Raw genomic sequence first — 17,370 nt, forward strand, 5'->3', positions numbered from 1 at the left:
GGTTGCACAAGCCCGGCAACAAAGAAATAGGCGAGCCCAGTTGACAGCTTCAGTTGGCAGCCCAGTTGGCAGCAGCAGGCTTTGGCTTGGCAGCAACAACACCAGCAGCAGCAACAACAGCAACAGCAGCTTTGGCAGCAGCTTGGCAGCAGCAACAGGTGAGTGAACAAGATAGCAATTAGCACACACAACTCTGCAAACACAGCAAGGCCACAACAGCTATGAAAACTTCAAAAATATGGCAGCCAGCTCCCCGGCAGCGGCGCCAAAAACTTGGTGTGAAAATGGGGAGCACACAAAACACTTGCAAGTATACAAGGCCAAGACTTATAATATAGGGATGAGTAGGGCTTTGTCCACAGGGAGTGGGAGCATACAAGAAGTCTTCCTAGCTAAAGTTTACAGTGAGCTAAGGGCAGTGACTATGGTGACAGTGACAAGTTTCTAGAGTAGAAGTGAAACAAAGGCAGCAGCCTGAGGCAAGGGTATTGAGCAATAGTGACTGACAAAGAGAAAGATGCAGAATTGTGTGAAGTTACTAAGGCAATTGAATCCACCTTGTGCCCTAATCAAGCAATGCAATCTAGGTTTAGTTGGAGTTCCTATGCATACATCTAGAATGAGATGAAAATCAGCTTGCTCACTGATATGCCCCTAGCATTGATTGTCTTTTGACAGCACAATCAATCACAGGCATGCCAGAGCACTGAGTACTTCTCATTGCTCAAGCAAACAGGCATTAAGAAAACTACCCTAACCATGCATCATCTAACAGTGCACTAGGCTTCATCAGAGCCTTAGTTGCAGTGAATTAGCTCATGCTAGACATGAGTATAACAACAGCATTCATCCAACAAACTAAATTCAAATGCAACATACATACAGGATACACACTATCAACTGTTGCTAAAACAGAAATTGGAAAAATGAGAATTGATTCAAAATATTGTACACTGGCTAGCCCAGAGAGCTTTTCTACCACACCCATAACATCAATTTATAGTTTGTTACAACACCCTAAATTTCTACAAACCCTAAATTGAAAATTCCCAAATTTGAAAACCCTAATTTTTAAATTACAAATTAAACTCACTGATTTCTGAATTTGTCTCCCCTGTGCTCGACCCATGCTTTTTCTGACCTTCCTGCTCCTCTCTCATGCTTCAATTTCTGTTTCTAACCTCACCTATTCCATCAACTTCTAAACTAGGGTTGTCGGGTTGAGAAGTTGATGTAATAGATGGCTAGAGAAGAAGGGGACGTGATGGTGGTATCTGCTACGGTCGGGGAAGAAGTGATGGTGGTGGAGAAGGCGAGGTGGAGACAGTGTGCAGAGACAGGGCATGGAGGTGGTGGTGGTTCTGCAACTGATTTTGGGAGAAGGGGAAGGAGCTCGACTGTTTTGGGAGAAAGGGAGTGTTTGTTTGGGTATAGGGTATCGGGTTCTACGGTGTGAAGCGGGGATAGCGCGGTTTGATGATCTGCGACAAGGAGCGATGGATGGGAAGATGGTAGGTGGATCCAACGGCGATACGGAGGTAAGCATGGAGCGACCGTCGGATGAAGGGATGTAGCAAAACGGACGACCCAAGATGGAGATGGGCGTTGCGATGTAAAGCGGGGCCTTCGGAGTTTGATGTGCGATGATGGAGCGACCGTGTGATGCTCAGATGCTTCGATCTGACGACTGAAATCCGAGACGGGCTTGGATAATGGAAATGTGTTTGAGTAAGGGTTTTGGGCTTTGGGTATGCCAAGCCCATATCTTCTTTAAGGACAATTCTTCTTCTTCGAGCCCACTTCTAGCCTTTTGGTCTTGTGCACACCATTCTTCGCGGCTTCCTTGTGTAATTCCTCCCGGCTTTTCACTACTTTTCTGCTCTTTTCCGCTCTGCTATTCATCTCAACTTTATTTATTACCTAAAAATGAAAAATTAAGTGAGAAAAATATTTATTCTTGAAAACAATGAAAATACAGAATATGGGATAAAATGTAGAATTAATGCACAAAAGATGAGTTAAATGCCAACAAAAAAGGATAAATATATACAATGTTTGGCACTCATCAAGCACTAACCAAATAGTGAAATGCACATAGTAGAGACTGGTTGGTATGTGCATTTACATTTATCTTAGAATTTGTATATCAATGAATGAAATATATATGTATAATACAAAATTGTGAATGTCACATGTTTTGCTACATACATATGAAATAACTCGATACGTATGATGAATATGTGCTAATACACTAGTTGTTTTGTAATTTTGTATGATATATTTAACTGACTGGCTATTTTAAGAGTTGAGATGGTAGAGGAGATTAATATATATATATATATAGTTTAAATTTGGATTTCTAACGCATTATCGATCTTATGGTTTTAACTAATATGAACGATGGATCAATTTTTGTGTCTATCACTATAATCATTGTTGGCTATTGGAGCGATAGAGATTTGCTTGGCATGAAACCTCATATCAAGTACTATTCTGAAATTCGTCAGGGAAACTTCACGGCATGGCATCTGAAAGAAATAACATGTAGATTTGGGAAATTAATATTTGGTCGAAAGAATGAACGCAGAAACTACATTTAAATTTAATTTATATTGTTAATTACTTTGGAGTGGTAATAATAAAAATTAACTTACACTTTAACTACTTTTATATCGTTAGTATTTTAAAATCAGATGGTGCATGTTTGATTATATTTCCTTTTGGTTCTCCATGAGGTTCTTCTTCACCACCATATGTTACATCAGGTTCTACATGTTTCACCAGTGATGTATTTGGAGCTAAATCTAAAGCCTATACGGGATGGAAAATTTACATTTACAATTTATTGGTTGTCGAGCGTTTAACTTTAAAATTAAATAACTAAATAGTTAATTTTTTATTCACATCTTTAAACCTTTTTTTCCTAGTTTGGTAATTATTATTTGATTCCTTAACTATGCACGAGAGTTTAGCTTTCGATAGGGCTTCAGAAAACCTTTGTTTGTGATGAAATCTTTAATTATTATGCATGCGCTAAGCTTTGTAAGTTTCGAAAAATCATAAACCTTGGTTTATCCATTATATATGTTTTGCATGACACTAATTGGCCATTTCTAGGGAGATGCTGCTAAAAAATAGTTTGTAACTCTATCATTAATTTGCATGTCGAATAAATGAAATATGTGTGACGCTGTAATTAATGAGTACTACATGCCTTGATATTTACCTATATAAATAGTTTGATTATTTTGATGGTACCGATAACATGCACAAAATTTCTTATTTTCATTCTAGAAGTTAATATCTAGTTTTTATATTCTCGATATACTTTATGAATTGAGATGGTAGAGGAAACTGGATGCACCTCCAAAAAATCTGAAGTGAGAGTAAAAGTTGAGATGAATGCATAAAATAAATGCTAATATCATTAATCATACGATAACTTGTTAACGGAAACCTAGCCTCATGCAATTTTGGAAATTAAACTTTTAACAAAAACCTATAACCTCTGATCTCATGCAATTTAGGAAACCTTTAACAATAACCTATAACAACTAATTGTAACCCAATGTATTCTTACTGTTTAGACATGTATCAGGAAATTGATGAATTCAAAATGATGATTACTTTATCCCATGTGATATCTACAAAAGTGTTACATTGGTTTCATATATAGCGTCTCCATTCTTATACATTAAATGTTATGAAGTCGGTTATTTGAAAAATGATTGATCTACGTCCTCAAGGACTATAGATTCCTTAAGATCGAGAAATCAAACTCATAAATAGATTTAGTTACTAATTCATTTGTGCTTTTTCTAATCTCCCTTGAAAACAAATCAAAAATCAAAGAAAAGATAAAAAAAAGTTGGGATGTCATTTTGTTTTCTTTTTCCGATAAGAATATAGGATATGTTAAGAATAAAGAATTTAATAGTTACAAACATATATACCTGCTAAACTAGAGTAGAAGCATGTGATAAAGAAATCAAATTAAGCATATTCTAGATTTGGTGCAGTTATTGAGTTACAAAATTGATTGTGCGTTATTGTGATAAACTTTGAGGTCTTGAGTGATCACGAGATAAATTTAAAGAAACGGGTACTCGAGGTGTATCTAACACGATAAATGTTAATTATAAATACAAAATTACTCTCCAAACATTTCAAAGAATGATAAAGTTTCTGAAACGCTGCCAACTAGACGTTTATAATCTCAATTTCCCAGTGACAGATAAAGATCTTTAGATAAAGATCTTTTTGGTTTTCCGTTTTTGGACATTTAGTTGGTTCTACATAGATAATTGAATAATCAGCTAGCATAAACTTATTATAAGGGATTTGGCGAGACCAAAATCAATAAGGTTAGTCCCACGTAGGATAAAGTAACGGGGTTCTAGGTAGAGGCTAATAATTTGTTGAATCTCCCTATAGTTGTACAAAGGGTTTTTAGATAAAAATCCCACACCTACGGAAATAGATGGTTATATGGGGAAAATATCTATTGTTCCTGTGTAACATCTTATTATCCTTCACTTATAATACTAGATAGTAAAATGGACCACGATGGAGTACACTAGCTAGTTTTTTATGTGTGGTCTGTCATTATTAACCTGCATGTTAAATAATGAAACATACGTGATATACTATATTTGTAAATCTTACATGTCTTTTTATTTAATCGGCACATGTCTTGTTATTTACATATATAAATAATCTGATCCTTCTTATTTGTTTGTGGTATATATATTTTTCACAAGATTTTATTGTATACACTCAAAAAAATGAAATGAGTCAATGATAACTATTTAAGACTGATTGATTATTTTAATAGTTGAGATGAAAGAGAACATTGAAATTAGCCCGTCAAATTCTATAGCAACATGAAAAGACGAACCTCTTTATATATTGGTAGAATTATACAATTTAGCAGGAGATTATACCAGGGCAGCCCCTGAGAAATTGTAGCCCCTAAGTTAATCTCAGAAATAGTTCCCTATATAAGGCCATATGTATAAATTTCTTTTGTTAGACTGCCATCTTAACATCTTAAATGAACTAAACAATTGATTATATTATTATATCACAATTGTCATTTAAATCTTCAATTATAGATTCACTAGGTGTAATCAAATATTTATTTAAAGATCCAACATGAGAGTTTCTTTTATTATTATTATTTTTCGTATTTTGTAGGTGCGCAGAGAGAAATAAAAAACAAAAATTAAGAAGAAGAAAAGAGCTCTTGAATATATATTGGGGGTGAGGAATAGGTCCACAATTGTTAGATATGTTGGGACTTCGCGAAACTTGCGAGATTATGATGTGATGTTTCGTTTAGGCTTTTCGGAACAAAACTAAATGCAGTGGAGTTTAAGGAGGCAATCCTGCTGTGAATTTCATCGATAAGATGAGATTATCTATAGTGTTGAAGTTTCCGTGTCACTTAAAATTTTAACCACCTGACAGTCGCCTTCAACAGGCAGATTTTGCCAATTCCTAATATTAGCTAGCCAGCTTTCTTTTTAAATCCGGAGGCAATGCCTACAAACCATTACGTATGATTAATATAATTTATTGAGATCTAATCAGAAAGACATATACAATATAGTTGATTCCCATAAAATATTATTAAAATTAATGATTTAATTTATTCCCTAAGTTTAACTTGAACAAAGAAAAGAGTAAATTGATTAATTAAGATAAGATGATTAGTGAATCACCAACTTAATACGTTTTCAATAATAGTTGAAATTGAATTTAAAATGTTATTCCACTTATATTTTTCCATTCTTTAAGAACATGAGTTTTTTTTTTATGAAGCATAAAACATGAGCTGTCCGTGTTTACAAATTCCGTTATTACTTTACTCCATGTGATATCTACAAGAATGTTACAGTGAAGTATCACTTTTTTCCCAAAAAGAGTGATATTATCATTTTTGACATAATTTCTTAGAAATACAATTTTCTTTCTCTTCACTTTAATCGAATGGTGAAATTTTCTATACAGTGATTTCTTTCGGGAAAAAATGATTTTGTTCGAAATGTAATCTAGAAACGTGGATTGTCTTGATAGTATGTGTAATCTTAGTTGATATAGGTTTTGGTTACAGTGTAGATTTAAGTCCATTGACATTTGTATTACATTGACATATTTTTGGTCACGACGCAAATTGGGTCACGAGGAATTAAAACCTGGTTTCAAGAGGCAGATTGTGGATCATGCACATTTTGAATTACAATGCACAACTTTTGAATTTATAAGCGTGCACAACTTTTGAATTTGTAAGTGTTTTTTGGTTTATAAGACCTACTTCAGTTAATGAAGTGACTTTTTATGTAACGAGATGGATTGTTGAGCAACAAAAACATATTTTTTGTCGCCAAAAAGGTGAATAATGGGGTTTCTCCTCCGACCCCTCCTACCTCATGCAATTTATAGGTTACGACATAGACGACTAGTGTCTATTTTATGTGTCGAATGCCTTTTTGTGGTTACAAAAAAGCCAAAATAATCAACAAAACCTTGCAATAACAGTTTTGAAAGTTCGGAAGATTGGAAAATTTGATGGTTCACAGGATGGAGTATTACTTTCTTGTTAATTTAACGAGGTGGTAATGATGGGAATGAGATGGAACACTATCAAAACAATCAAATGCACTATCGATCATAGAGTAGAGACTAGTTTGTATTTAATTGTGATAGAATTACATGTCGAGAATGACATACATTTGACACAAACTTGCAGAGTGTTACATGTCTTGTTGAATACCTAGCTATATATATGTATATGAAATTACTTACGATGTTTTTATAATATATGTATACATACAATCATTCCTGTAATATTTGTGTATGCTCATATTAAGAGTTGAAATAGTGGAGGAGATTGAGATGTACAGATTTTGTTTAAGTTTTCATTTCCAAGGAATTATCTTTAAGTTTGTAAATGATACAAAGGATGGAGTAGTTCTTGTGTTTATCACTATAACCATTATTCACTAGTGCAATAATAGAGATTTTCCAGGCAATAAATCTTATCAACTATCATTCCAAAATTCATTAGGGAAATTTTGAGGCATGACAACATAATAATCTGCAAAGAAAGGACATACAAATATTGAAATTAATTTTCAATTAAAAGAACCAAATGTGTAAACAACATATAAATCGCAACAACAGAATTTAAATCAAACTTATACTTTTGATTATTTTTGAATCGCAATAACAATATTTAACTTGGATGCGAAGAACACTATTAACCTCCATCCTAATCACATTTTCAAGAATTTCCATCCTTGTATCTTGATACTGAACAGTTTCAAACTCAAGTCATTTGTCATTCAATGAATTTGGTTTCTGAAATTTTTCATTTTACGACGTTGTGTAATTTCATGGTAAGCACTAAGCATCTCTTGCCAATGGTTTTACCCGACTAAAAATTCAAGTAAAAATCAATTACTTATAAAAAAAAACAATCTTGCTACTTGACCAGCTAGTTAACAGCTCTTTGACAGCTGATCCTACGTGGATGGTACAGTTGGGATGAAGTGTTTGTTCTCTAATTCCACGCCATTAAAGAAAAGATGTTATCTTACTGCTAAGTTTGAAATTACTTTGTGTGTCTCCGCTTCTTCTCCTGCAACAAAATGTTACGCCTCTGAAGAAAATCATCTTCCCTACCGAATTTTGAATCCTATATATATTTCTGATTGACAATCAGAAGATCTTCAAATCTTCTAAATTAATAAAGCCATAATGTGGAAAAATCTTCTAAATTACAGGTGTAGTTTAGATTATTAATTGTGATGATTATAAAGAATGGATCTCTAAATTTCTCTGAATTTATTCAACCCAGATCCTCTCTTTACGTTTTTTTTACGATCTTTAAACTAAAAATTATAACTGCCAATTAATTGACCTAGGTTTAATTGTTAATATAATCTCTCAATTCCATTTTAATTCACGAAAGAATAATAGATATCCATGTACAGAAAACAATTGACCAACATACAATAGAAGGTTTGGAAAGGGAAGATAATCTTTACAGTGCCTTATCTGATTTCATGGATTAAACACCCTTAAGGTTAAGGAGAATGATATATTGTCAAACATTTCCACTTCAAATTGATCAAGGAACTATCTATATTTAGGGTCTGAAAAAACCCAGAAGAAGAAAGTGAAGAGACTTATACTATTTGAGGAAAAAAGGATTTTGCGGACATGCGATTCGTAGAGTTTTTCGCGGTGTTGTGTTTTGAACTAGAGAGATAAAATGGTAGAGTAGAACCAGTTACGTATGACGTGGTTGAAGGGAAAAGACACGTCTTCCGGCCACATGGATGCCACGTATGATCAGTTGTCAAAGAGGAGTGTGAATTCGTGCACACTCCTTAACGAGTGTGTATTTCACATTTCAATCTCTATTCTTGATTAAATTTAGGGAGTTATGTAATGAGGGTCGTGATTCTAAACATGGAGAATAATGAGACCATCAGTTAAATAATCAACCAATCAAAAGAATATGTGAAATATACACTCGTTAGAGGAGTGTGAACAGATTTGGACTCATAGAGCTGTTACTTTGCTGTATATCAATTTCGCAAAAAAAACCACCTAAAAAAGTAATATAAAACATCGAAAGACCACAATACCCTCCAAACATTTAAGAAATGAAAGAAATTTTTCCACCCCAATGCCAGCTTGACTCACTAGTATACCTAGTTAGTAAGTTCGCGAATGATTCGCGAATCATTAGCGAATTTTTCCGTATCACGAATTTTACCGTCTTATTCGCGTACGTTTGCAACTCCGAACCCAAGTCGCGTATTATGTGGCATTCCCGGATTATTCGCGAACCGTTCACGAATTTTACGTATCCCGAATGATACGTCCGCTTAATTCGCCATAAATTCTTTAGCTTTTTCTTTTCAAAGACTCCACTTTTTGGGCTTTACTGCCTCCCGAACATACACGACCGAATATTAAAAGTGTTGTAATTTTTATGAAACAAAAACGACTGAAGAGATTTGAAGGTGAAGGTGAGAGAGATCTCAAACTCACTAACCAAGCATCTAAACCACCATACGACGTCCTCTTGGATAACTAATGTTGTATATATTATTAATATCATCATATTAAGTTTATTTTTTCTTTAAATAACTCACACATATGCATAAAAATTGGTCTATGACCTTATAAATACAAACTATTTGTTATATATAGATACCGAATTTTCAGAGCCGAACTCACATTTATAAATCGAATTATACACATACGTATGCCGTTCCGAATTACTGACGAATCACGTCCCGTTGACCGAATTTTGGACCGAATCTGGATTTTACAAAACCGTATAATACTCGTACGTTTGCCGTTCCGTACGTTTGCCGAATCCCGAATTACTAACTAGGCTAGTATATACTTTTAAATTAACAGCTCAGATTAATAAATAAAATTATAAACCAACAGAAATAAAAAGAAAAAACCCAAATTTATTTCCAAATCTCAAACACTTAAAAATCTTTGTCTCTCAAATTTGGGGGTCTTCAAATTTTCAAAAAAAATGTTGAGAGAATTTTGAAAAATTAGGGTTTCGAATTTTGCAGAGTGATGGAGAAAAGTTTCAGTCCATCGAGAAGTAGTCCAGGAAGTGCAAGATTGCAGTTTGGTGGTGGTGGTGGTGGAGGAGTGTCTCAGAGATTAAGATCTTCATCATTTAAGAAACCACCTGAACCATTAAGAAGAGCTGTTGCTGATTGTTTATCTTCATCTTCTTCATCGTTTTCATCATCTTCTTCTTCGTCTCATCATGGAAACTCTTCTACTGTTGCTTCTGAAGCTACTCGAACTTTAAGGGTTTGTTCAATTTACTAAAATTTAGGGTTTTTTTGTGTCTGGGTTTTTGTTAAATTTTGCCTAATTTGATGTGTTTTGGGTTTATGATTGTGTTACAATTTGGGATTTGTTTTGATCTGATTGGAATTTGGAGAATTAGGTTATTTAAACAGTAATTTAGTGAGTTGTAGATTTCAAATTTGGGGGTTTTACTCTGAGTTTAGGAATCTAATTTTGGTAAAATTTGGATTTTTGTGGCAGGATTATATTGCAGCCACTTCAACGATTGACTTAGCATATAGTGTGATCATAGAGCATGCACTAGCAGAGCGTGAACGCAGGTACTTCGTATGAGTAGATTTAGATTCAGAAATGCAATTACTATAGTGATACTGTCATTTTCTCTTAGTGCTGACACTTACTTGTACCAGTCCTGCAGTTGTTGCAAGGTGTGTGGCGCTTTTGAAGAGATATCTATTGCGGTATGTTTGTAACTTACAAGTTTTTGCTAGTTGTATATGTTTAGGAACTTGATACACGTACTCACATAGAATAGGAGATGTCTGAATGCTTAGATATAAATAACGGAGTTAGTGACCATCTTGATGTAGAAAACAGAATGATTTCCCTGAGCGGAATTGTATGTGCCTTTAGAGGGTTGGACATGGCTTTTGATTGAATAAGTCATGAATCAATGTTGAGCCAACAGTTTGGCTCTAACCTTTGTTAGTCTTATTGGCTTATCGTATGGGTCAGATAGTGCTCTCCGGCTTGCACCATATAAAACCAAACCCAATTTGTAAGTACAATCTAATTACTTTAAGATATAAATACCCACCAGTATTCTATCAAGTTCATGTTAGACCATTGCATTTTGTAGATTAAAAACACTGATAGTATAAGACCCTTGTGTTTATTTTCTTCTTTTTCTTTCTGCAGATATGTACCCAGTGAACAGACATTACAGCTAATTGATCAGTTTTGTGTTAATTCAATTTTAGAGTGTGATTCTAGCACAACTAGGAGAGTATCACCTTGGTCAAAATCATTAGGCCAACAACAGTCTGGAGCACCCAATGCATCTACCAATGCTTTTCCTTCATCTTTGCCAGCTTCCAGTTTTGCATCTGGAGCTCTTATTAAGTCGTTAAATTATATTCGTTCTTTATTAGCTCGGCATATTCCGAAAAGATCATTCCAACCAGCAGCCTTTTCATTGGCCTCTACAGCCTCGAAACAGTCCCTCCCATCATTGTCATCATTCCTGAGTAAATCTTTTAATACCCAGTTAAGCCCTGCAGCTGTTTCAGTTAGAGATTCACCTGAGAGGAAAGAGGCTTCAATAGTATCTGTTCCTAACTCAGCAATTGTTGAAGTCGTTGAAGGGAAAGAAGGTGCTGACTACATATCCATCGATGTTCTTAAATGGCGGTGGCTAGGAGATAAACAGTCATCCTCGCTAACTGCTGACAGGTAACTGATGGCTACTTTTTTGGATTGCTAGAGTTTGGTATGACTGTTGCAAAGTTGAAGTTCGATTGCTAATACTATAAAGCGTGTCCTAACATCGTCGGCTCGATTACAGTAATGGTGTTATTAGGCCCCAAGAAGTTAGCACACATAGCTTCCTGGAAGTTGGAGCTGCTGCTCTTCTCGTAGGGGAGATGGAAGGGCAGCCTTGGAGACACTCTGGAAATCAAGATATACCTGATCCTGATCAACTGTTGCAGCCTTCTACAGTCACAACTGCCACTAATTTTGCCTCTGCTCGATCCCACTTGAGAGCAATAACTGCTGCTAAACGTACAAAGCCAGGACCCAACCAAATTTGGCATGTTCTTTTTCTCTTAATTCTCATTCTCATACGGAATTTCTTTTGTTGGCTTGTTTCGTTTTTGCATTTTTATCCAGTTTTTTTACTGGTTCACTCGATTGTGTGACGCCCTCCTTTATCACGTAATAACTATTAATTCATTCCAGGGAGGATTCACAAGTTAATACATTCCGCCCACGCTCTCGGCCCCTTTTCCAGTATCGTCACTACAGGTGAGAGATTTCCCCTGCTTTGAGTCTGCTGATCATATTGTGTGTTTGTTATGTTCAGTGCCATGGTTTAAATGTCTATCTCTTACTATATATTTCTTTTAACTGGATCAGTGAGCAACAACCATTGCGTTTAAATCCTGCTGAAGTGTTCGAGGTTATAAATGCAGCTTCCTCCGAGGCATCTTCCCCAAAAACAAATCTTATGACAGTTTCATCGAAATTGAGTAATAACAGTGGAAAGCCTTCAATGGATGTGGCAGTCAGTGTCCTCATTAAACTTGTCATTGACATGTATGTCCTCCTTAAGCAATGACCAGTGAAATTGAAATGCTTCCATTGTATGTCTTGCTTAGATTGGAGATGGAAATATGACAAACCTTTTTTATTTTTTAGGTATGTGATGGATTCTCGGACTGCTGCTCCTCTCACTCTTTCGATGCTAGAGGTGCTTATCAATTGCGCATACAAATCACCTCGATTAACCTGTGATTTCCCCAGCTCATTCTAACGTCTTCATATTTCAGGAGATGCTCCGTTCTCCAAGACTAGCATCCAGGGTGCGTGCATTTGACTTAATTCTAAACCTTGGGGTTCATGCTCATTTGTTGGAACCTATGTTACCTGATGATCCTCCCACCATCGAAGAAGAGCCCGCTCAAGAATCGTACCCTAATAATGAAGGAACCCTTGGTGCTGAAGTCGAAGGAAAGACTGATTCAAGTAAGAAAAATGGAACTGTCTCAGCTGTTGACAAGTTTGAGTCTTGGATATTGAGCATTCTGCATGAGATTCTCCTTCTTCTTGTTCAGGTACAGGTTGATATTTATGGGGCTCGTGCTTGACAATTTTGACCATCTAAATAGTTAATGTTCAAACGCACCCTGATTTATATCACGTGTATGATGTTAAATATTTTTGAATGTTATCTTGTTACTTTTGGCATCTCAGTAGATAGCAATGTATTATTCTACAGCTGGAAGAAAAGGAAGAATCGGTGTGGGCATCTGCTTTGAGTTGTTTACTGTACTTTATATGCGACAGGGGCAAGATTTGGAGGAACAAATTGGAAGGCCTTGACATAAGGGTTAGTACTTCTGATTCTTCTCCAAGCATTTCACTTGTAGCAGCTACGATTGTTTGTCTTGGATGTTGGATCATGTAAAATGTCTTTGAGCTGAAGAGAAGTTTATCATTTAATCATTTCTGGGCCTGAAGCTTTTATTTTTCTTCTTGAGAGAGTAGGCTATGGGGTCTAATCAACTCGTCCTCCCTACTTCGTTATGTACCAGCACAAGGCTGTCAAAGCTTCCTTTCATTTCCTGCTTAACTTACATGCTTTACATAAATACCCTTCCTTCGGGATCTTTAATCAATCCAATGTTTGCAGGTGATTAAGGGGCTTCTGGAGATCAGCAGGGAACATTCATGGGCAGAGTTAGTTCATGGAAAACTGATTTGCATGTTGACGAATATGTTTTATCAAGTTTCCGATGGAGCTACAAATGCTGTTCCAATTGCTCCTACTTTTATGGCTGAACAGGTTGATCTACTTGGTGGAATTGAATTCATTTGCCTTGAGGTATGTAGCGTGATATCGAATCAGCTAGTGTGATATGGACCATATGGTATTTCAATTTTCCTAATCAGTTCAAGATGTGTTAATGGTTTGTTTTCCTTTTTCTGAATCCTCATATAGTATTGCATTATATTCATATCCCTGGAGATGTAAATTTATTCCAGCAGATATTAGGACTTCCTATAATCTATGTATATGACTCCGTTCCGGATATATGTCGATCTACGTATACCTTATCCAGCACAATTATCAAGGATCTCTTAGAAACTCGTAGAGTATTTAAAGCAGGTGACATATTTTAATTGTAATCAACTATTTTTTGCAGTATTCACAGGCAAACTCAAGAGAAGAAAAGAGAAATCTCTTCCTTGTGCTTTTAGACTATGTTTTACATCAAATAAATGAAACATGTGTCGCTATTGGAGACTCTGAATACAGCTTTGAGGAGATTCAACCGCTCGCTTCAATGCTTACTCTTGCAGATGCTGCTGAAGCCTTTTACATTGCTGTTAAGCACGGAGTGGAGGGCATAGGAGAGGTATTGCGAGGATCGATTTCCTTAGCCTTGTCTAGATATCCCAACGCTGAACGGTTAAATGTGGTAAGTTTTTTGTTCTTCTTTGAATATCACCAATTGTTTATGAGTTTTCACATTTTAGTTTTGACTTCTGCTGCCTCTAAATTGCCTTTTTTATTTTTTATGTTTTACCTTCTAGCTCTTGGAGAAAATAACAAGAAAACTTGATATTGTTATGAGCTCATTTGGTCGTTTAGATGGGGAATTCTCGGACATGATACGCGTCACAAAATCTTACAAGTCTTTGGAAAGTATCGAGGACGTAACCCTTGAATATGGGCTAAGTATGAAAGGGAAACTGTCATGGACCACTTTGCATTCTCTTCTTCATTCTGAAAGATCTGCGTATCGTCAAAATGGGTATATTTGGTTAGTTGAGTTACTGCTCGCAGAGATTAGTGAGGAACGAGATCAAAGTATATGGTCAAATATTAGGAATTTTCTGCAGCAAATTGGACTCGCTGGTAGTCGAGAAGCATCAGTTGGTGATTCAGAAGTTACTTTAACCATTTGGACCCTGCGTGGTCTTCTGAAGTCAAAGCACAATTTCATTAGACGAGGTTTTCTTTTTGTCATAGAGAAGCTCCTTCTGCGATTGAAATTGTTGCTGGACGAAAACGAGCTGCAAAAATCAAGCAGCAGTGAAATTGGTGACGGTTCTCATGATGGTGATATCCGTTTAGAGAAAGCCAATGCAGTGATTGATATAATGAGCAGTGCTTTATCCCTGGTAGTTCAGATAAATGAAACCGATCGAATTAATATTTTGAAGGTATTTTCTTTTTTCCAGCCTAAGTAACTGTTTGAGCCTTGCACTAATTATATTTTGAGAACATAGAGATACATATGCTTTTAGGAGATCTGTCACAATGGACCCTAACTCTGCTTAACTTGCCCCTACCCTTCTCCATCAGTGGCTAATTGAGCCAGTAGCACAGCTTAACTATTGGGGTTGTTTTTATATAGAAAAGGATCCAACTAATTTTGGTAGATTAGTTGCAGTTAAGAATATCTGATTTGGGTAGATTACTTGCGCATTTTAGGCTGAGAGTGTCTGATCTGCTCATCAAGAATCCGGACTTTTCATTCGTTTTCAACTCTAGTCCTTACGGTTTTCAATTAATGGTTACTTATGCTTCTGCTGATCCCTTGGTTACCGAGATTCTAAAACTTAAGATGTATCCAAAAATAATAATGCATGATTTGTTTTAGTTTCTTGATAAGATAAACATTGTTTATATAGCACTTACGTTTGATCTATCTCTGATGCGTCCAATGACTCTCCGAAACAGATGTGTGACATGTTATTCTCTCAATTATGCCTAAGAGTTCTTTCTGCTCCCGTAATGCCTCTTGAGGATCTGACATCACTCGGTAAAGTATTTGGTAGCGCAGAGAGTCTAAAACATGCCACAGATGCATTTTCCCCTACTCTGCAAGAGAAGAAACAACTTGTGGATGAGTTTCCAGAAGAAACCATTAGCAAAACGAGCTCCGATCAGAATCCTTCAATTTTCTGGAAGACGGCATCTTTGGCGGCATTGCTTCTTAGAGCACAGGCTATTGTTCCAATGCAACTTGTTTCACGTGTTCCTACTCCTCTACTTTACTGGCCATTGATTCAACTTGCGAGTGCAGCAACGGACGATATCGCACTGGGAGTTGCCGTGGGTAGCAAAGGAAGGGGAAACCTACCTGGCGCCACATCAGATATCCGAGCTGCTCTTCTTTTACTTCTTATTGGTAAATGCACTAATGATGCTGCTGCTTTTCAAGAGGTCGGAGGAGAAGAGTTCTTCAGGTATAAATATAATATGTCCCACTACCTGCATCCCATCAATAATTTCTTTGAGGGAAAAGGCTGATATCTTTGTGGTTTGGCCTTCGACAGGGAACTATTGGATGATACAGACTCCAGAGTTGCATATTACTCTTCAGCTTTCCTTTTGAAGGCATGCGCACAACTATCTTTTCTCTCATATTGGTGGCTTGGAATTTGTTTGCGAATTTTATTTATCGTACTTTGGGCTAATTTTTTTTTTGATATCAATCTGACTATGACAGAGGATGATGACGGAAGAACCTGAAAAGTACCAGCGTATACTACAGAGTCTGATTTTTAGAGCACAACAGGTGAGACCTAGATCATCCATTGCCGCTTGTACTCAATGCAGTCAATCCTTACTACGAAATATAGGAACTACCTTTAGTTATATTCCTAGTTGAACTGTTGAATGAATGTTGCAAGGCTAACTGGTGGTATCTGTTTCTGTAAACCAGAGCAACAATGAAAAGCTGTTGGAAAATCCATACCTCCAGATCCGCGGCATTATTCAACTTTCGAGTGATCTTGGAACAAGGTTATAATCTGACCTTCTTGGTTGTCTAACAGTGGGTACTGCTTCTGAGTTGGCATTTAATGTAACCTTCATATTCAACAGTCTCAGCCTTATTGAAGTATAGCTTCTGATATCCTCGCTTGAAATACCGGATAAAGAGTTTGTGCCCCGCTTTAGCGTTTATAAGTTCTCTAATGAATACAACCAAGTATATAACAACTTCCACAAGTCTGCATCAAGATTCTTGGGAAATTTCTAGAAGCATCTCTTATTCCAGGCTTGTGCCTCCCATACATTCAGAGCATATGGTGTTGATATTTCACTGTGGGGGATGACAGCATCTTTGTGATATTTATGAAGATTTGAATACAGGGTAGCAAGCAGTAGAACGATAGCTGGGACATGGCATGTACAGGAGAGTGGAGTAACTTGTAATCTTTTGATTAATTTAATTTTTCATCTGCCAGTAAGCTGGTTCTGTTCGAAGATCGAGTTCTTTTTATCTTCGATCTTCAGGTATGAAAACCAGTGCTAATTTCTTTCTTCAGTTCGAATTATCTTCTCAATCATCTTTCATTCTCTTGTTCTCTAATGGAGAAACATTTATTTTGTATGCGTTGCAGAGAACTTGTCTGTACGGCAATTTGGGGGGTTGGTCCCGTCAAGCAAGAACTAACTTCACATCAGAGCGAGCCCTGAACCAAGACATAAGTCTTGCTTTGGGGGCCTGAGTTTATATTTCTTTTTATCATTATATATATATATATATATATATATATTTTTTATGTAATTCACTAATTTGTATACTAAGCTTTTAAGATCCTCCTTGGAAAAAATGAAAAAAATGATCCAGGGGGCTTTTTTGTGAAGCTTATACCTCAGTATGTAGATCTTTCTCTTAAATGAAAGATGCAGATGATTCTTTCTTTCAACATGTAAAAATAATATAAATTTTTGCCCATGCTTATTTAAATTTCCTCTTGAATCAAAAT

At 36.1% G+C, this 17,370-nt stretch overlaps 1 protein-coding gene across 1 annotated transcript; it reads left to right on the plus strand.

Annotated features, from left to right (window-relative positions):
* The first annotated feature begins 9,483 nt into the window (after positions 1-9,483).
* On the plus strand, positions 9,484-17,325 carry LOC113309656. Its single transcript, XM_026558127.1, has 19 exons — positions 9,484-9,861; positions 10,102-10,181; positions 10,272-10,322; positions 10,780-11,313; positions 11,426-11,671; positions 11,821-11,886; positions 11,998-12,177; positions 12,280-12,331; positions 12,411-12,695; positions 12,860-12,970; positions 13,274-13,465; positions 13,788-14,063; positions 14,179-14,811; positions 15,332-15,840; positions 15,931-15,991; positions 16,104-16,172; positions 16,320-16,399; positions 16,481-16,894; positions 17,002-17,325. Exons 1-18 carry the CDS (start codon positions 9,616-9,618, stop codon positions 16,500-16,502), a joined length of 3,693 nt encoding a protein of 1,230 aa, XP_026413912.1. The 5' UTR covers positions 9,484-9,615; the 3' UTR covers positions 16,503-16,894; positions 17,002-17,325.
* Positions 17,326-17,370: the final 45 nt, after the last annotated feature.

The sequence above is a fragment of the Papaver somniferum genome, chromosome 9 (genome assembly GCF_003573695.1).
Source record: "Papaver somniferum cultivar HN1 chromosome 9, ASM357369v1, whole genome shotgun sequence".
In the NCBI taxonomy this organism is placed as follows: Eukaryota; Viridiplantae; Streptophyta; class Magnoliopsida; order Ranunculales; family Papaveraceae; genus Papaver; species Papaver somniferum.

Coding starts and splice junctions, on each gene's coding strand:
- LOC113309656 (XM_026558127.1), top strand. CDS start 9,616: ATGGAGAAAAGTTTCAGTCCATCGAGAAGTAGTCCAGGAAGTGCAAGA. Junction 11,672..11,820: donor CCAGGACCCAACCAAATTTG/GCATGTTCTTTT, acceptor AATTCATTCCAG/GGAGGATTCACAAGTTAATA. Junction 16,400..16,480: donor TCGAGTGATCTTGGAACAAG/GTTATAATCTGA, acceptor CATATTCAACAG/TCTCAGCCTTATTGAAGTAT.